The sequence below is a fragment of the Corapipo altera genome, unplaced genomic scaffold (genome assembly GCF_003945725.1).
Source record: "Corapipo altera isolate COAL_440 unplaced genomic scaffold, ASM394572v1 0, whole genome shotgun sequence".
Classification (NCBI taxonomy): Eukaryota; Metazoa; Chordata; class Aves; order Passeriformes; family Pipridae; genus Corapipo; species Corapipo altera.
The window spans coordinates 9,912,444-9,933,892 of NW_020884872.1; the positions used below are offsets into that span (position 1 = coordinate 9,912,444).

Consider the following 21,449-nt stretch of genomic DNA (forward strand, 5'->3'; position numbering starts at 1 on the left):
ACACAGTGATAAAGACCCTAACACTCTTATTGCTGTGAACACACCTGCAAAGTCAGTATGTGCCACTAAAATGACCATGTACCCATCTTTTAAAAGATGGGCAGCTCCATCGTGTTTACCAACTTTTTATGTTAATAAAACACCCAAAGCTTTCTGCTTTGATATAGTAGTAAGAAAATTTATAGTTCTGAATTTTCATACCAAAGTAGGTCTCTCTAAAACATCAAAATATGAGTCATGAAAACTCCACTTAGTGAAATGTGCACCACAAATATTCTGTAGAGCTTTATGCATCACACTTATTTGGTTAGTTTACCTACAAAGAAGTAAAATAAGCCTTATGAAATAGTTAGGTCACAGTAGCAATAGCAAAGTATGGACATTTTAATCAAGTCTGTTTTAATATAGCTGACAGTTCAATTAACAGGTATTAACTAAAAATATCTCTAGCTGGGACACTTAATAACTAGAAGTTAATTGTAACTGCTTAGAAATCTCGTCTTTTTCTCTTCATAATTTCTTATGCCTGGAATCTTGCTATAATTCTTTGGGACCATAATTGCACATTGTTGTACAAGAAAGTAAAAGTTATTGTATTCAAATCAGAGGAAAATGGAACATATTAATTGTTATTAAACAGAGCTCTAATATCTCAATGCAAACTTTAAATGAATGAGTAAACAAACTAATAATATTGGGAGTGAATAAAGATTGTTAATCTGAACAAGTCAGTGTTAAATTAAGTTTATTTTTAAGTTTCAGATCTTTCGTGAGTAACTCTTACTGTCCAGTGGGACTGACATATGGACTATATTAAAAATCAGAGTCTCATAAAATGTGAGCTTCTTTTCTCTGATAAGCGGGCTATGTCTGTTCAAATTCTGTTGATTCTTCCTGTACAGCTGTGGTCCCCAAAGACTAGATTTCTGTTTAGCTTCTGTGTTCTAAAACAAGCAAACAAATAAATAAATAAATAAAGTCATTTCAGGTAGGAGATAACCAAAGACAGACAGTTCCTTAAACTTACCTGTTATAGTCTTAATCTATATAACCTTAGAGTCTGTTTCAATTATATTCTGGTTTTTTCCTTCTGGTTACTGAAGAATAGGATGTGCAATGCAGACACTCTGCTGCTCAGAAAGATTTATGAAGGCCTTTGCAGCAGTATCTGACCATGTTACATTGTACAGAGCTGGTCTCTGTCATCACCTCAGTAACAATTTTTTTTAATGAATAACTCGCTTGCATAATTTGAGCTAGCTTCACACATATTTTATTCTTTGAGATCAGTGAGGAACAGATAGGATGATGTGTTTCAGATTCTTTACCAGAACCTCCCCTATACTGGACAGCCACACTTCATGCCTCTGAGAGTTGCCTTCAGAACTCGTAGTGGTTTTCCGGAAGCTATTCCATCCAGTCATCGTGAACTTTCCTAACTGAGTTGAATCAAGTGGTAGCAAAAACTTGCATTCCTGGCTGCCCTTATTTGCGTGCTGGTATGGCATCAGACAACCCAAACATTGTCTAAGTGTTTAAAAACCAGTTCCACTATCTTTCATTATTTCCACACCATAGTAAATAGTTGAACCTTCTTGTCGTTCATTTGTCTTCAGCAACCAGTTTGATCCATATACCTCTTTTCTTGCATGGAAACGTGCTCAGCTAGTTTGTGGGCAAATGGTCTTTGGTCTCCAGATTTTGCATCAGCATATTAGATTTTCAGATCATGTGACTCATTCCTCTCTAACTTCCAAAGGCAGCATGTAACAGTACTCCTAATTCATGCTCTACAAGCAAGTATGGTGAGAGGAGTCACTGCATCTGCACTGAAAGACAGCCAGTTTCTGAAATTAGTACATTCAGTGTCAGAGTCACTTCCTGGGAGTCTATTAAGAGTGTTTAGGACGCTAGAGGATCTGAATGATGTTGTGGAATCTGAATGAATAAGTGGAAGGTTGAAAACTATGTGACCCAAAGCACTCTAGAATTGTCAGTTTTGACAGTGGTGACTCTACACACATGGGTAAGCATTTGAAGGAGAAACAAGATACTTACCAGTATTTATTACATTCCTGTTGTATCTGCTTTACATGTTAAAGTTCACAACTAGCTACTTTCATGTGTCTTTGAACTCCTTTTGAACAAAAAACTGTTGGGCTAAACAAAAATACTGGATGCACACAATTCACTTTGTCCTTTCTATACCACATTTATAGAACAAAAAGAAATGTGAATGTTTGTTTTGGGTATTGCTAACATAGAAATGTTTTTAGTATCAAGAGAATCAGTAAATACGCAAGGCCCTGTGGTGTCCGTATAGCCGTGTATAGCACTATATTTATAATGTCTATATCTGAATTTAGATATTATTATCTGTTCTCTACATTGACTGTAAAGGAAGATTAAAATGACCAGATAATCAAAGGTAAAAAGTAAATTTTCAAATACCAACACTCTGAAAATGCTTATTAAATTTTCATGGCACTGGAAAATATACTTTCTGAGTATAGTACAGATTTTTGTTGGTTTTTTCTATTGTACTAATGGGTATTAGAATTATTTAAGATATTTTTTGTTAAAGACAGAAAAGATACTCTAAAGTATTTTATCTAAACAGGCTCTTCATGACTCAGAAATATTTTCTTCTTTTAGCAGCATATTGCATGCTGTCATCTAGTAATACAGTTTTCCCTGCTCTTCCATTCCTAGAATTTCTGTAAGTTTCATGAACATTTTAGTTTCAGAGAAACTGAGCTACACTATATGCTACACTAAGAGATAGCAACTGTTACCTGGACCTAGGTTTCTCATCTCAAATGAATTTTCAAAATTAAAGGGAAAAGATATTTTAAATGAAATTTTATTGTAAACTTTAAAAAAAATCTGAAAAAAAAAAACCTAACATCTATTAAAAAGACTTTTAACTGACTGAAAATCTATAAAAAAATAAAAAAAAACCCTACTGAAATATAGACATCAGTATTTTAAGAAGATAATGCTAAGTGCTCTGTTATTATTATGATTTTCAGTGAAACAAGGAAGTCTAATTTTCTAGTATGTACTGTAATATAAAGTAATATACAAGTATATTCTGTACACATCTACCACGCCTTAAACAGGATAAATAACATCTTTCAGGCTCGGGGAGTCAACAGCCAGCATTAACTGGTGTCATCAGTTTTCTGCTATTCCTCCTACTCTAAAGCCACCATTGTAGGGGGATTTTGAGATAGGCAGTGGAAACAGAGACTTGAACAGGGCAATTTTGGAGGATAAAACATATTATTACAGGTTGAACTAAGAACTCTGTCATTGGAAATCATAGGATTTAAGCACTTCATGGTAATTACAGGGGAATACTGAGGGGACATCCTGTAATATATACTTTCGATATTGCATTACATATACTCTGTGCCACAAATTCAACAAAATGAATTTTTCCTTTTTGAATTATGGTGGTAATGTGGGGACTTTCTGAGAACTGATTTCCCCCAGCTAGATATGACTTGCCAGCTCTCTGTAATTATGGGTCTTGCATCTGTTTCTGTGACCAGGTTGTGGAAACTGTCATTGACTCTTGTCAATTGACTGTATCTGAACTGCAGCAGAACTTGTGAGCCCAAATGGAATGCTTAGAATGTTGACTTAGAATATGTCCATGAGTATTGTCATTTGGGTCGGGATCACCTGCTGTGCTCTGTCTCACACCAAAAAGTGCACTGGATTCAGTTCAGATGAAACCCACCTGGAAGAGGCTCTCTCCAGGAGCCTATCCAGTGCACTCCAGTGGTTACTGAGTGCTTAGTTGTTGGGATGTGGGTGCAGCTGGGCAGTACAGGCAGTCTAACACCTCTTGCTAGAACATGGCTGTGTATTCCGTGCTGGCTGCCCCAGCTCCCAGTGGCCATCCTGTAGTCGTAGGTGCTGGGATGTTGAAGGACAGTGGAAATACTGCTTAGTGTGTTGTTTAAACAGCAGCAGACAGGCTGTTTGAGGCTTCAGGCTCTCATGAACTCCAGAGGGCACTGGAGCTGTGCAGTCTGTTTGAGAGTGTCAGGGTTCAGCTGGGGTAAGCAGCTGCAGGCAGAGACCTCTCCCAGATGTCCCACTATGCCTACAGTGAGCAGGGTGTGCCATGGACAGACCTACAGAGAAGCCCAGGTCAACGTCTGAGTTTAAATATGGCCCTGAAGCCCTGGGCAGAAACCCCAAATGAGGTTTCTCACAGTCATTTCTCCCCATGCAGCCTGATGACAGGTCACCAAAGCCTGATGCTACTGTGCCACTTCAGAGTTGGCCTTAAGCAGGTCAGACCCCCTGAGGTGTGGGAAGGAGAAGAATATCACCCTGACAGTCAGTCAGAAGTGAATGTGATTTTTCACTTCACTTCATCAGATGGATGCTACCATAGGGTGGGTAATAATAACACACAGGAGAATTCTGTCTAGAAGTGCAGTTTACACAGTCTCCCATCCTGGGGATGAAATGTGTGCACACCCTTTACATGCAAGCAAAAATACTAGTTTGGATTTCCACAAAATAAAGCCACTGTTTATTCCATGTAAAAGGTTTGATTGGGGGATTTCTTATCATGGCAGCTTTTGACAGTTACACTTTGGAAAGCTATGACATTTGTAGTTTTATTACCAAATGCATTAATAATTTTTATGTATAACAGAGTTGCAAAATATGCTACTCTTTCACCTGGGTCACAATTAAGTATTTCTTTATTTTCTCTATAGAAGTTGTTACCTACTTTTAATCCAGGTCCCTAGGCAAAGTTCTCTGAAATGTATCATTGCATCTCTGTTCTGATGAAGGAAAACTTTTTAGGAAAAAAAGAATTGGAATTCTGGTGTTCAAATTCATATGCATAGTAAATAGTCATATTTAGTGTAGAAGAAGAATGTGCTTTATAAAGTATATGGAATATTTCTATTTACACTCTTGATGCACAGCAACCATTAGAATCCAATGGATTTTCTGCATAACTATTTATTGTAAATGGTTATTAAGTTTACTGCTCTCTCATACTTCATAAAAATGAATTTTGATGCCTGAAAACCAAAAATGACTGATAGGATTCTGCTTTTTCATACCCAATTTGTCATTGTCTTTGATATAAGGATTGACATTAGTAACCAGGGCAAGAAGAAAAATACAATCAATACAACTCAAGATATAAAAATATTTTTAATGTAATTGTAATGTAGAATGTTTTTAATTTATGTAATGCTGCAGAACCTACTTTCTGGGAAGAGGAAAGATTACATTTTGTAATGATGGATGGCACTGCTATGATGATTTTGGTTGCAGTTTGTTTTTATATCTGATCATTTGCTATTTTGTGGGTGAAAGACAGGGTGCAGGGTTGTGAATGGTATATGAACAGCCAAGTGTTGTCCCAGAATGGACCCACAGCGTTACCTGTGATCAAGACCTCGATGTAGCAGTATCTAAAGTGAGATTATCACTTTGAGTCCAAATGGAGAGAGGCTACGTAAATTAAATATAAGTTAAGCACTCAAAAGACATTAAGTCTGAGAAATAAAATGAAAACATCAAAACCTCTGAAAATGGGTTAGCTGTTTCTTTAAGCAATTTAATTGTAGAAGTTGCTTGACTAAAAAAAGTTTTCTTGTTTTATTATTGGTAAGAATGGCCTTAAGTATTAAAGTTAATGCTCTCACATGCTAATACATAATTATTTATAGTACTTTGATGTTTTGTGTATTTTTACAAGGTGCTAATTGTGCTGAATCAAGTTGACAAAACTGCATAATTTGTAGGTTAATATTAGCATAATCCTACAGTACATTGTTTAGCAACAGTATAGAAATGAAGTTTATGGAATGTTTTTCCAATATGATGAATAAAGCACATGTCTTGTATAATAATAGTTTTCATTACAGAAATCATGACTTTTAGAAAAGTGTATAAGTAGCATTCTTTTTAGTGTGGGTCAATTCACTGTGAAGTTTTGCTAGAGCAGAATGTATCATAAAAGTGGGTTTCCTAGTTTATCAAGGAATGTTGTCAAAATATCAAGGATTTATTTGAAACACATGCAAAATTTAGATTTGGTTTACAACAACAATCTAACAAACTTTTGTAACCCATCTTATGTTTGTGACTTTCCTGTTTTCAAAGGCCTTTCCTTCCACCTCTACATGGCTTCTTAGAAACACCAGTCCTGGGGCATGGAACATCAAGTTCAATCCCTTTGTATAGAGAGTTTAGAGTTCCACTGACAGTATATCCAAATTGGCATCTGTAAATCTTTGTGCAATATCATGTACAATACTGCCAAAGAATATTAAATTTTACTTACAGAAATTCAGGTCCAAAGGTTTAAAAGAGTGATAATCTTTGAGGGAAAGAAAGCACCAATATTTTTATGACTCTAATGTAAATTGTGTTATATATTGCCTTGGCAGTTGTCTTTGTATATTTTTTTTTTCTTTCTTGCTCTCCAGAGGCAAAATAAATCCATTATGTGATACTATGATAAAATGAAATTGTTCTCACAAACCATTGCTTAACATGGCTCCTGCTGGGATGTCAGTACATATGTGAAAAAATTAGGCTGGTGAACCAGTGGTTTTTCACTTGTCAAATCTAACATACTCAAGTTAGAAGAAAAGGCTACTTTACTGTATCAAAGCAATAAGTCAGTATAGTTCTTATGTGTTTTGCAATGTATACAAGTCACACAGTCTAGTCCAGAACCTAATTCTTGGCATCTTGTTACTGAGCATGTGCTAGAAACACAGAGAGAAGGACATATCAAAAAGGAAATACTGCCCAAATATCACCTGTTATCCAAACCATTTTGGCTCATGCCTCTCAAAGGAAAAGAGTTTGAGTAGATAAAGATACAGAGGAATGGATACACTGTGTTATTTTAGCTGAATGACTTGTCCCTGGTGGCAAACAAGGGGAGATCCCTAGGTAAGAATATACAAGGCTGTAATGTCACCTTCCTATCTTTCAGATTTTGTGCTTGGGTTTCCTGAGGCAGGCATATACTTTCTGAGTTTTCATAATCCTCAGAATAGTGCTCTCTTATGAGATTTTTCTGCATTCTACTTTTCCAAGGCTTCAGCAGATTAGCTGCTCAGCGTTGGTAGTTAATTAGCCTTCTCCTTTTGTGGGTTTTGAACTTACCACCTGGTAACAGGATTGCAAATGGTAAAACAAGCAAGCAAACAAACAAACAAAAGCCTCTTTGCTTTTAAAGTTTAAAATGCTTTTTGAAGTAGTGCTGTGTGTAAGCAGATGTACAATACAGATTTAGCTAGGGAAGCTCTCACTTAGGTGTACTCGGGGTGAGTATTTCCTAACAGTGTGAGCAGGAAGCTGCACGGTGATGTCCGCTTTCACACCCCATTTCAAGTAGACCAGCATCTACCACTGCAGCAACAACTGCATTTGCTCTTATCATTGTGACAGTATTTAAGTATTTAATCTCTGAAAGAGCATTTAATTTTAGTGGCTTTACCTGTCCATAAATCCCCTGTATTTTTTACTGATCTTTAGCACTGGTTTATACTTATTATTCTGAGAGTAACAGAATAATAAGAAATAAGCAGAATAATGAGCAAGAAGCACTAGTTTTTAAACTTTAAATAGAAGTATCTTCTTGTTGCAACTTTTTTCTTCTCCTTGCAACACTTATTACCCAAAGCAAAGGAAGGAAGAATGGAGAGTGATGCTAGATTCAATTTGCAAGTGCAGAAATGCAAATTCAGTCATACTAATATCACCCCCTACTTGAACTTTTGCATTCAAGCTGCTGATAAACTTCATCATGCTGAGAAGAGTAATTTCATTTTCTGAGTAACAGGAAGAAAGCTCTTTTAATGTAGTGTCCAAAATGAGAGACCATACTGGACCAAAAGAAATGGAAATTTAAATTTTATTTTCAAGGTGATTTTTTTAAAAATGTAAGTTTTTCCCTTTTAATCCAGAATAAGTTAGTTGAAGAAATGCTTATAATGTGCCTTTCAGTTATGGTTTGACTCATTTTGAACAATAAATTGAGAGAAGCATGATAAATGATCGCAGTCATTTTAATAAGTAAGTTAGATGAGTGACTACAATTTTTAACCAGGTCAATAGTCTGTTTGGTTATTATATTTTCTTCTAAAAAATGAAAAATCATCAGTACAATGGAAAAGATGATATGTATTCCCTGACAGTAATGTGATTTTATTTTGTGAATTAAATGCCATAATGTTCAAACAATCATATAGTTTTTCCATAGAGAACCAGATTACCTCCTAAAAAATAATTGAGCATCTTTGTTTTTATCCTTTAAGTACACCCTAAAACCTATTATAATCCTGTAAAGGAGGATTATTAAACTAAACAACAGTAGCACGTTTAATGATGATCTGCTAATAAAACATTCTGGCTAATCTCTGATTAGTGATTACATTTTGGCACCAATCCAAAACATAGGATAACTGAAGTTCTTAAGACATAGGCCATCTGCAAAAAAACCCGTAGAATTTTGTCTTAATTTCATTTCTTTAGTACTTGCCACTGGCCAAGGCAAACAGGTCTTGAAACAGAAGGTACATCAGTCACTCTAGACAAAAGTAGGTCAGATCTTCTCAAAGTGCTGGAAGTACTTACCTGGTGCTTTATGTAGTGGGCTGTAGACTTGCAGACATGATAGTAGCATTTCTCTGGTTTTTTGTGGTACAAAATTCTATATTTTAATATTTTAATTTTGTTTCAGTCATCCTTGTATTTCAGGACTTTTTGGTTTTTAGGTTGTTTTTTTTTTTTGCATAACTATCAAACACTCGAAGTTAAACATATATTAAAAAAAGGGTTTAATAAAGGGTCCCTTTACACAAAACAAAAAGAAATTCATTTGAAGAAAGTTGCATTTTCTTGACAAGGATTTAAAAATTTATAAAACACTGATTTTTTTTGCATTTTCTTAATGATAATTTCACTGTTCAGAAGTACTACGATGTTTCTATTTGATATAACTCTTATAAATGTCAATACATGGTGCCATCAGTATCACACCAATTTTAATCTGAGACATCCAACACTACTCTCTTCTTTTTTTTTTCTGCAGTCAATAAATAAAGTGTCAATAGATTGTTATTTCGTTTCCATTTATACTTGCAGACGGTTTGACAAATCTTTGGCAAAGTGGCAACTTTTTCATAGTGACATGAAGAGCTTTAATCACTGGCTAACTGAAACTGAAGAGAAGCTGGCAAGAGCACAGATAGAGGCTGGAGACGTGGGGCATGTGAAAACCAAGCAATTTATCCAGGTATGATTTGATTAACCTGTTTCCTACTTTTCTGCTGTGTATAAGAAGTTTACAGGTCTGGGTAATCTGTATAGTTTTGCAGTTCATTTAAGGATGATTTCTAGTGTTGAGTGGCCAGTGACAATTTTGGTCAGATATTTCTGTTTATCTGGTTAACTAAGAATTTTCACAAATTTGTTGTAAGATACATTTTTACAAGAAGTAAGACATTGGATGACATGGTATATTGTGGTGCTTCCGTAGTTACATAATTGTTTGGTCTTTATTTTAAATACTCATTAATTTCCATTTGATATTTATGACCAGCAGAAGTATTAGCCTTGATTTTAAAATCTTTTGGAAGAAATGTGATTAACCATTGAGCTGTACAAGAGATATTCCATGAACTATGTCTTGCAAGTATTGCTTATTTTGCCTGTTTCATGTTTTAATCAAAGAACCTTGAAGATGCTTGCCATTTTTTTTTTTTTTGTGAAATACAGTGTGACAGAATGGCCACTTAGTTCCTATTTGTCCAGTTCTAATTGGTATGCTTTTCATCTTGCAAGCTCTTTGAGCATCATAAGGAAAATAACTCTGGTTTCTTGGTTTCTTAGTTTCTTTCATTTCCTTGTTATGTGATTGAAATGGTAATAGGTATGAAGAATTAATTTTAAACTGATGTTTTGTAAGGAGATAGTTTCAGCTGAATAACATGACTTCACTAAACTCTGGATTCAGGTTATAAATTACTTCTTGTGTGTAAGAAACAAAATCTGTTAAACTATTGGCATTTATACATTTGAATTGATGGATTGAATTCCTGGATTTCAGGTTGAAAGAAGTTAGGTCTGTCTACTATTAAAGGTGGAGTTTTATTTTGAATGCAACACTAACCTACTTTTTGGCCTACAGTTAAAAAAATCAATCATGTCTTCTGAATTTTAATATTTAAAGACAACTTTTTTAAGAATTAGGGTACTATTTCTTTACTAAAACTGCTGAACTGAAAAGGAAACAAAATCATATGGTACAAGTATAAAAAAAAGGTGCAACTGTTAAGTAACACACCAAGCCGAAGTAGTTAAAAGAGTAGGTAAATATTTTTCTGCAAATTGCTATCAATGAACACTGAAGAAAGTTGCCTAAGATCTGGCTGACAAAATAGAATGTCAAAGGATTAAAATTGCTCTTCACTGTGTATGTAAAAGGTAGCAAAATTCACATGTAGCTGAAATTTCTACTCACTTTCTCTGACCCACAGTTTTAAGTGTTTTTTGGAAAACACGTGTGTCTATTTGATGAATGGTAATACTGTGTCACAAAACCTTACCCTTTCTTCTGTGCTTTGCCTCTGCTCCATCACCCTTCATGACACTATGCTTGTATCCTTGAGCAGCTTCAAATGAGCATTTACAAAAAAAAATTAGATCCATAAAAGAGTTTGTCTCCTTTTTTTCTAACTCCTTTCTAAAACAATATCTTCTCTCTGAGAAGAGGCTGATTTTTGAGAGTGCCCAGATCAAGGTAAGGTGTATGATAGATGTTACAAATTCACTGGGTGAATAGCACATTTCAGAGTTTCAGCAGATTAGAAGCATTGTTTTCTTGCCTTCATTAAGGAGGAATTTCATACAGAACTGAACATCACACTGAAAGACCCTGGGAGAATGTCTTGTTATGCAGAAACTTATGTGTAGAACAAGTCTGCTTCCGTTCTACATTTCCCTTTGACCTAGCCTCCTCCTTCTGATCCGTTATCCATTTATTATTTTCTTGTGCAATACATGAGAACATTTTGAATATATGTTTACAGAATGGAATTTTCTTTTTGCGGTACGTCAAGCTTTCTCTTTCTTCCTTTTCTCCTTGTGTTAGAAATCCCATGAACTCATGAATTTGTCACTCAAACATTTCTTTTAGTTCAGTATGACACACAAAAGTACCTTTCTAATGAAAATTCACACGGTGTGAAAATATTCCAATTAACCTGAAGAATGCAGACCCAATGTTAGTTAATATTTATTTGTGACAGACTCCTTAGTCTGAAGTTGCACTGTTCCCATTCTCTTCATTGGCTCTTTATTTTACTGGGTCTTGTTTCAAAAGTATTAGGCTTCTGTGAGGCTGACTGAAGAGATAATTAGAATTTCCATTAGGTAAACAGTTAAAACAGCTGAGCATTTTGATTTACTAGAGTAGCAACTTGTTTTATTAATGAGATCATGCTGCTTAGTGAACCATATTCAGAATTAACAGGATTTGTTTGAAAATGCTTTCACAAGCAAGTGAATAATCTGGTATTCAACAAGGAACTGTTTTAGGAAAAAAAATATACAGAACATTCAGAAGTGTAATGCTATTTCTAAGTAGGACTACTTTGGAAAAGCAGAGATTAATGTGTTCATTAACTTTCATTAAATACACAGAGTCAAATGTTAATATAAAATGAAACAGTCAACAGTATGATTAGGTGATTATGTTAATATAGGTTAAAAGGTGATTACATTCTTTTAGGTTTATTTGGGAAGGGGAGGTGTGTTCCGTTTTGCTGCACAATGGCATGATATTAAACAACATTTATGCATTATATATGATGTGAATGAAATATAATAATAGAATTGTTTCATTTCAGGTCATGAATACTTTAATACTCTTATAGTGATTTTTTCACTGAGACTTTCCAAGAGCAGAACGTGTGGTGTTGAGGAGAAATACCACATTTTATTTTTTAAGAAATTCTAATTGACTTTTTTTATGATTAGGAGAAATAGGATTTAAAAGGATGTTTCACAGATAGCACATATAATCCCTTTCAAACATCTGGATGTGTGTCTTGAAATTACTTAAAGATTTTTTTTTTGCTCTCATTATTGTGATGGAAAGGTTCTTCTGTCTCTCTACTCCTTAATGCTTGGAGATTGTGACTTCTTCAACTTCCTGCATTTGCACTTAGTTTGTTTATTTTTATACCAGGACTGAGTTCTATCTACTCCCTGATGTTTATCTCCTCCTGTTCTCACAGGCTGCAGTCATTTTCCCTATTGGATCTCAGTCAGTACGCTAAAGCCACAGTTTTCTAATCTGCTTTCAAATGGTAGCTACACAACTTGACTCTTATTTCCTGTGCCTACTCCTCTTTCTGGAACATGAGTTCTCAAAATAGCACACTATTATCCAAACTGAAATACCATCTGTATCATCAACAAGGTAGCTCAGGTGCTGCATTTTATGGTAGGATCTTACCATGGCTGAATGTTGGAATAGAATTTTCCATCATCTATCTAAACTTTTTTATTTCATGTTTTTTCTTGTGGCCTGCCTTGCAGCCCAATCTACATTCCATTTCATATGAGAAAACAAACAAACAAACAAACAAAAAATATGTTAGAATGCAGCAAAGAAGCAAACAAGGTTTAGTATTGGGGAAGTTGTTCTTGTGTTGTAGGTAAATGCTAAATAGACAGATGCAAAAAGAGGAAGTCCGTAACAGTTTCAGAACTAGACTCTGAGGTTACAATCCTGAATCATTACCTGGGAACTTTAAAATAGTATTGTTATTTTAAAAATGTAGAACATTCAGAATATTTGCTCTTTGCATTCGTATTAGAAATTGCTCTATAGTTTAGATTTTGCATCTGCTTGTGGTTTGCAAGTTTATTTTATTATTTTAGATGGTGCCGTTTCAATAGCAAAATAATTAGGTACTGGGTCTGAATTTTGAAGAAATTTCTTTGTGTTCATGATATTCAACTATTCTTACTGGTCAGTGATGAGTAGTTTCCACCAAACAGGCAAGATCTGGACTTTATTTTTCTTAACTCCATTATTTAAAAATGTTGTTATTATATAATTATTAATTTTTCAAATTTTTAATTTGCAGGCATAGATATCAATGATAATTATATCTATTTTTTAAGGTCTCAGAGGACCTTAAATATTGAGTGATAGCTTTATTAATTATACTCAGCTTTCTGAGGATACTGTAGATATAGAAATTGCTTGTAAATTAGAGTTCTCAAATTGTTCATATGTTGAATTGTCCAGCATTTGCATTTTAGAGTACTCATCCAAGCCTGCAAAAGGCTTGTGAATGACTCATACCTTCTCTAGACTTTCTTTCTGTTGCACCATAGTATCAGGAACATTATATTTTTGTCTTGTGGATGTTTAAAGTAAGAAGATATCAAGAATCCAGGCTTCAGTGCTGAAAGTCATGGTCATGCTAATAATTTCTCTCTTTTATAGCTAAATTGGATTATACGGATATTGATGGTTTAATAACCATTGAATTTAAACAGTTATTTCTGGAATAGAGTACATGCAATCAGAGTATAGGAGAGAATAAAAGTATTTCAGTGCTCAAGGCCTCATATACCACATGAAAGCACAGTGGTAAGTGGATTGATAGTTTACTCTGTTTTCCCCCAAATTTAAAACTTGTAAAAATACTTTTTATATATAATAATTTTGGCTTTAATGTTTTAGATTTTGTATTTTTAGATTTATTTCCTGCTTTACTGATTGATATAGGTTATGCCAACAATTTCTGATTCTTCTTGTTGTAGTTTGGATTCAAACAGTACAATTTTGTTCCACCTGCTTCAATTTTGACAACCATTTCTTAGTGATATGAAGTATTTTCAGATAAATTGTAAAAAAAGTAGCAAAATAGTCTTTCTGGTCCAAGAGATTTCTATGTTTGCTTAGTGATTCTATAAGTAAGAGAAAATATAAACTTGGAAACAATGAAAAAACAATTTAGCATTGGTTTAGAAGAATGATTAGAACAATCAAGGTACATACTACAATGTCCTTCATTTACAAGGGCATATCTGGAAGGACATATATCTGGTAGGAATGTATTATTGGCTAATATTTTATAAATACCAAAAGCACACTATCCAGTATTGTTACATTGAAAACAGATTCTACTGTAATTATTTTATTTTATTTTATTTTGTTTTGTTTTGTTAATTTCATTTTTTAATGTTCATCTTACAGTTGTACACATCCTTTGTACTTCGACTGAATGTTCTAGACTAGGCACTAAAATGTTATAAACATGGCCTACATGAATGCCATCAGTTCTTACTTAGCTATTGACTGGATCATTTATTCAGAGATTACTGATTTTACTGAGTATTGCCCTCCTCTCAAACACCTCTGAGTGCATCATGTGACTGCCCCTAAGAAAAGAACACATGGATTTAGAGATATCCCATGGATTTCAGTCTTTTGTCCAGTTTCTAAGGTCTCAGTACAAATGTTTCAAATAATATACATGAGCTTTGCATCAGATACCTGGACCCTAGCTGAGCAAAATCCTTCTTTTTCTGGTTTAAGCTCATGTTAAAAACAAATTCATAGGCCTTTCTTCACTGAAGTGCAATCAGCAATGGAAAGAGTTCAAGTGAATAAGTGGAGTAAAATAGTTACTCCTTCTTTCTTATGCTAAGCACAATATTAAATAATACTGTAATCTTAATAAGTTGTTCACTTCTCTGTATACATAAGCCCTAAACCTTTCTTTACTGTTGAAAGGCTCCTGACCTTTATTACTACTACTACTGGAAGTGATGAAATACTAAAATAGTTTATCCAGAATTTGTAGTAAAAATATTTTCTTATTATTTCAATCTATAGGAAGTATTACTTCACAAATATATCAGTTATTTAATTCTTCTTTACTGCACACAATTAATTTCTAATTTACTGTATCCTATTAAAAGTTTCTAATTAATTTTTTACCGCTAGTAGTGGGACATTAAAATGTCTGAAGACTATGGGAAATAATAAGTTTAAAGTTGCTTATGCAGTTCTGCCTACTCTTGCACCATTAGATGAAAATTTGTTGCTTATATTTAGGTTTTATTGTAAATCCTGGCATTGTTTATTCTGAAAATTGAATTAAATCTTTTAAGTAATTAATTAGGATGCATTTTTCAAACATTTCATTATGAACACATAAATGCAGAGTGACCTAATTTTTATACATGAGCAAAATTATTAAATGGGGGGGGGAGGTTGTCTTGGAGAAAACAATATTCTCGGACTGGATCAGTCAAGTGTCCTGGTATCTGACTGTAACTGCCTCGGTGTTTGGGGGAGTTTATCCTCATTAGTTCAAGTCATTATAGAGTACTAGGACATGGGGATCTGGGAAAGAGATTGAGGTTTATACCCATTCCACAAGCATTTTCTTGTATAAAAAATAAAGGAAATGAAGGATTCAATTTTTTCATACTTATGAATTTGTCTTAGTGTCAGGGCTAATCTGGACATTTATGATAAGTGACATGTACAGATAATACACTTCAAAATCAGCAAATTTATTAATGCTTTTGTTATGGTGTAAATAGAGTAGCTAACTGAACTATGCCTTAGAAGTGAATGACTAAATAAATTACTACTTTGAAGGAGGATGATATTGCTTCTTTTACCTAACAAAACATTTATCTGATTTGCTTCCATAAGTCTTTTAAAAGTACATCTCACATTGCATTAGAGATCACTATGACATATAATTAATTCTGTAGGTGTCCATGCATAGATATGAACATAAGATAATTTATGAGATTTGAACTGTCATTTAATGACTGGTCAGCTTGGGAGTCTTTCTACATCTAACCATTAAAAGTGCTTACGTAAAACAATCAGGGAAAGGTAAGACTCCTGGGCAATAACTTTCTATACATATTAGTTATATAAATTAGTACAACTAGGTCTTGCTTTGATGCTTTTCATGTGTAGCTTTGTTAATCTTAGAACTTTTCATCCCAACAGATTTTGCAAACTCTGTCCAGCTTTTCATTACCATTTTGTTTTAGTCTGAAGCCATAAAGTAAAGCTGTATAGTAAGCATGCTGGACAAGTCAGCAGGTTAAAGTTATCTCGCTTCAAAAAGTGAACTGTTTTTAAAAAACCTCCATTATAAAAACCTGCATTATAAAAACCTGCATTATGAATACCCTAATGTTTATGCACAGCAGACAGCGAAGGATCAGCATCTGCCCTTAAACTGTCTAAAAAATACTTTTGCTAAATTTACATATCCTAATTTTGGATGTCAATTTTTCTCAAGTTGTTGTCTTTTGTGCTTAGGTATTTTACAGTGACTTCCTCTTTACTGACAACCTTATAGACACCTTTGTAGAGGTGTTAGTTTGTTTCTTAATATAAAAAGAGGTGTCAAGGGAATTTGGCATGGGTTTGACCAGTGTTGGATAGATATTGAAAAATGGACTTTTTGGCTGGACTATTTTAATGTTTATTGTTCATTTTGTATAAACATATCAGTTCATTTGTTTCTTTGGTATTATGTTATAGAGAGAGAGAATGTAGCAGGCATGGATATAGTGATAACATGCTTTAGTTGTTTAAATAAAATATTTACTTCTATCCCACAGAAAACTTTCAACATACCTTTTTCCTACTTAATATTTGGATGCGAGATTCATCGCACCAAATCAGGTCCAGAGTAGGCATCAGTATTTGAGCTGATAATCCTGATCTTCCTTTGTAGACCAAGAAGAAAAATAGAAACTCCTACGGTGAATGTCACCTGGCCTTTCTGAGATACCCAGAATATTTGACAGTGAACTGTTACAGGACTGGGTGTGTTACCTTCAGACAAAAATTGAATTACAATTTTATTGTTAAATTTTATTCGGTTGTTTTGCTTTTTTTTTTAAATAAATCAAAGATAAGCTGTCATGAAAACATAAGAACCTAAAATATTAAAGAATTACTTTATTTCAAGTGAGCTACTTTCTCCCTTGAATCCCTATTTCATCAGATTTTGAATATTCAGGGATTACTAGTACTAGTGAACCAGCACTGATGATAGCCAGAATGTATTACAAAGCAATGTATTCATGCTGGAATAAATATGTTTTCTTAATTGGACAAGACATTTGGCCACAGTACTGAGTGATTCACTGCATGTAGTAAAAGAGAATTAAAAAATATTTAAATTAATTGTATTTCCAGTAAGTTCTTTGAACACCAGAAGTATTGAAGCTAGGATTCCTAGGGTTTTGTGTTTTGTAGTTATCTGTAAGTTCCAGTTAAAATGTTTTCCACCATAGGGAGCTTTACAAGATTTTTTTGGTGTGAATTCCCAGCTGTTTTTAAGGTCTGCACACTACACCTGTTCCCCCATTACTGACCAATGCTATCTTATTTTCTTTATTTGGTTGTAGGTTTTTTTAATAAATTATAAAATGTCATCATTTTTTATAATTCTAATCTTCTGTCAAATTTGTTTAAAGGTAGTCAGAATATGTGGGGAAAGGTTAGAGTAGAAGACAGACTAACAAAAAATCAGAGAGTTCAATCATATAAACTTAAAAGAAATCCAAAAATCTGAAGTAATGGTTTTCCAAAAAGTATTTTCTTTAAAATTATTTGACCTGTGGTGTTAAAAAGTTATCGAATACTTCATGACCAACACTTACGTGTCAGAAAAGATTTTAGCTAGAATCTATTTCTCTCTTTTGTGCTGTTTAGAGCTCTCTGGAGAAATTTTTTCTCACATTGTTGCTCACATCATGCTGGCTTGCCTTGGTGTATGCAATTAATTTTCTTTCTAAAATTAAAAACTAAGAAAGAAAAAAGAAAAGGGTGATATTGTTTTAGTAAAGCTTATGTCAGAATTTCAGAACAACATTAGATATTTATGGTAGACACTGTTTGATCTCAATCTTTTTAATTTTTTTTCTATTATACCTCAACAGGCAGCAAGTATTTTTCTTAGTCTTCTAAAAATAAACACAATACAAATATGCTGTAGCTTCTCATTCAAAATCTAGGCTTGCAATGGATGAAAAACCCTGTAACAATTACATATTTTTTTAAACCTGTTTCACTTTTCACAAAGGAAAACCACTATAGAAAAAAAATCTTTTATTTTACAGGTGTAAGTATTTTGCATTTGCTGAATATTTTCTAAATTCAGACAATAACTCTGCCTTAATTCTGATTAAAAGGAGAAATAAATAAGTTCTTTTACCACACATACTCGGACTGTGTACAATCCTCCATTTCCATGGAATGATTTAAGGATGTGTAATGTATTGTGGAGTGTGGTGAATTCTAGTTTATACTTCGTTTGGAACAAGAACACAATAGACTGTTGTCTTCATCATTGGACTATAATACATTTAAGATGTATGAATCTCAGAATTTTGATGATTTCAAAATGGCTTCTTGAGTTCTGTTTTAGTTTAGTTTGCTTTGGTTTGGTTTTTTAATGAAGATAGAAAAGGCTTGCAGTACATAAGGGACACTCCTGTCAAGAAATGCTAGGAGAAAGGAAAGAAGAAGTGAAAGAAAACATATTAGGAACAGCTTTTCCAATATATAATTACTATATTAGAATGGCAAATATTTGCCAGTTTCACAGTATTATGAGGCGTCTCACCATATCCCCTCCAAAGGAAACAGTCAAAATCAATTATTATTTGTCATTTCTGCGGAAATGTAATTTAAGAGAACATTTTTAAAGGAGATGTACTGAAACTAGGCAAGGTCCTGCTAGTGGGGTAGTATTAGAAATCAAATTAAAATATTCAGAAAACAATTTGATTATGTAAAAAGAAAGTTTCTGAATTTCAGGATCCTAAGATGAGCAGAATGTTAATTTTCCATTAATGTGGTAGAAATGGGAACTATTATTCACCTGTGTTATGTAAGACAGTTCATACAAGTTTTATTATACTGAAAGCTAGAAATAGATGCTGATTCTTTAATATAAGTGAGGTGATCAGTTTTATTGATTTATTTTCCATTATTTGAGAACTATGTTCTATTTCCTTCCATAGCAAGACAAGGTGGTTGCCTGTTCCCTCTTAGTGGCAAAAAAATATTGATGGCAACTACTGCGGTTTTTTTGCTACAATATCTGGCTATTTATCTCACATTATTAAGTTCAATCGTTACAGTTGTCTGAAATTAAAAGTAAATATTGTTCCATTTGTCCAGTCTTTGTGGAACCATTAGATCAGTTTGTTTCTGGAGACTGTAAGATAAACTAAAAATTTTTATTACAAAAATTTTCTTTCTGTGCTTTTGCAATAAGCAATACACTTATCTGAAGCAATTTGCACAAGATATTTTTCCTTTAACAGGTATTTTTAATAGCTGAATTGGAAAATATCTGTTTTGAACATTGTATGTAAATAATTGAGTTTAATGGGAGGGTTTGCTAATAAGTGTTTGTGTGGTGGTTTTAGTACTGGTGTTTTAGTAGATTGACTCCTTTAAGAAAAAACACAACTGCAGGTACTTTGTTATGAATGCATTTAAGACTTTTGCTGGAGCCTTCAAAGGCAATATCCTTTTTAGTGTAAGCTTAAAAAAAAAAAAAAAGAAAGAAAGAAAAAAAAAAAGAGCAATCTGATTTAGTCAGTCTAACTTTCCAGAGAGAAATATTCTTTCTAAATTCAGCTAAACCATTTGAGAGGTTTTTGTCAAGTGGTCTAGCAGAATTCTTAGCACACATTAACATCTGCTCTGAATGAATGAGCATTTGGTAAGAGTAGATCTCAGGAACTGCTCCAATAACAAAAAGTACTGTAGCATTTTCTATTAGATTATAAAGGCTTCGGGACCAGTTTGTTTGTAACTACACATTGCCTGGTGCAGTGGGGCCTTAGTGTTAGCTGGGCTTTCTCTCAAGAGGTCAAAGCTAGAGTCACACTGGTTGCAAGCATTGCATTTGTGATCAATACAAAACAGAGTTTAGGACTAGACTGAAAATACTTATCGTGATTAGCTTAAATGATTTTGGGATTTATCTTGATGGATTTAGGATATTGTCCAAACTATATACTTCAGGTAAAGTGGGTAATCTAGCCTATTCAGATCCATAGGGTGTGTGATTTATGTATTGTTTTGATTTTTGGAAGACACACCAATATAATTTATGATGACTGACAACAACTTTTCTTTGAATCTTTTGTTAGTCTTTATGTTACTTCTGAATGTTACAGGATTTAGAGACTCAGAGGAACTTATGCACAAGGAAGGTACCCTCTGATATTGCCACAACCCTTAGCTGCCTCAAATGAAGTCTGCTATGGTATTTGCTAAATTTACAATCATCATCCTATTTCTTTACCTCCTTTGTAACTATAGTGCCTCTAGCAATGGCTCCTATTACACAAGACTGATGATTCTGCAGCCCTCCCATAAGCAAGGCAAAATATCAAGCCAATGAAATCAGGCTGATAAACCTATTATCTTTGTGTTCTTTTGTTTGGTTGGTTTAGAAGGGAAAGAAATTTAATGACCCAAACGGTACATATGTTGTTTTAAAAGTAATAATAAAAAAGCAATCTAACACTTAATTCCAGTAACTTGATGGTTTTGCTACAGGAAATCAGGCTTTTGGAACAAAGCAAATTTAACTGTTTGAAAATCCAAAATTATTAATCAGCAAATATCAATTAGAGGTAATGTTTAGTGTATAGCCAAGAGCTTGTTGTGTTATGGGATTTTTATGTCAAAACTTTAAGGCATCTTTTAAAATTATTACTATAGTTTCTTTTATTATGAATGAGACTAATAAAAAGGGACTTTATGGTACTCTAAGCTTTAAAAAAGTTAAAGGAATAAATGTATCATCCTGATAATCATTTTAGTATAAAAATGAATCATATAAAAAGGAGTTCATTTATTGTATCTGTTGCAAATAAATGGTTTCAGCAGCTTGAAGAATCACCATTAAGTGTGTTGCCAAAAAGCAGGTTTTAACATGAATTTGTGAAAGTACAACTTTAACAGAGTTCAATGGCAAGGTTCACTCTATTACCTACTACATAGATGAAGCATTCAAAGGAAAATCAGATTATAATCCATTTAGAACACTACAGGGGCACCTTCCACTGGTCTAATGGAAGGTGTCCCTGCCCATAGCAGGAGGGCTTAGAACTAGGTGGTCCTTCAGGTCCCTTCCAACTGGCTTCATCCATCTCTAACAAACTCTTGTTCTGTAGAATTTCAGTAACAGCTATAATTGACCAAAACCCAGAGGAATCGTAAACTCCCCATTTCTTTATATGCCTTCAAAGCATTTTGCTAACTCCTTTGTCTGTGTCACAATGAAAACTCCAGGCAAAAACTGACTATTTGCCACTTTTTTCTGTCCACTATTCTCTTACTT

At 33.8% G+C, this 21,449-nt stretch overlaps 1 protein-coding gene across 11 annotated transcripts in view; it reads left to right on the plus strand.

Moving 5' to 3' along the window:
• The window catches only part of DMD (dystrophin), a 918,699-nt gene that overhangs the window by 359,783 nt on the left and 537,467 nt on the right, over nt 1-21,449 (plus strand). For all 11 annotated transcript variants that reach the window (XM_027636380.1, XM_027636395.1, XM_027636430.1 and 8 more), the window contains one exon: nt 9,154-9,304. In XM_027636380.1, the coding sequence (XP_027492181.1) occupies nt 9,154-9,304 (151 nt within the window). The remainder of the gene's footprint in view (nt 1-9,153; nt 9,305-21,449) is intronic.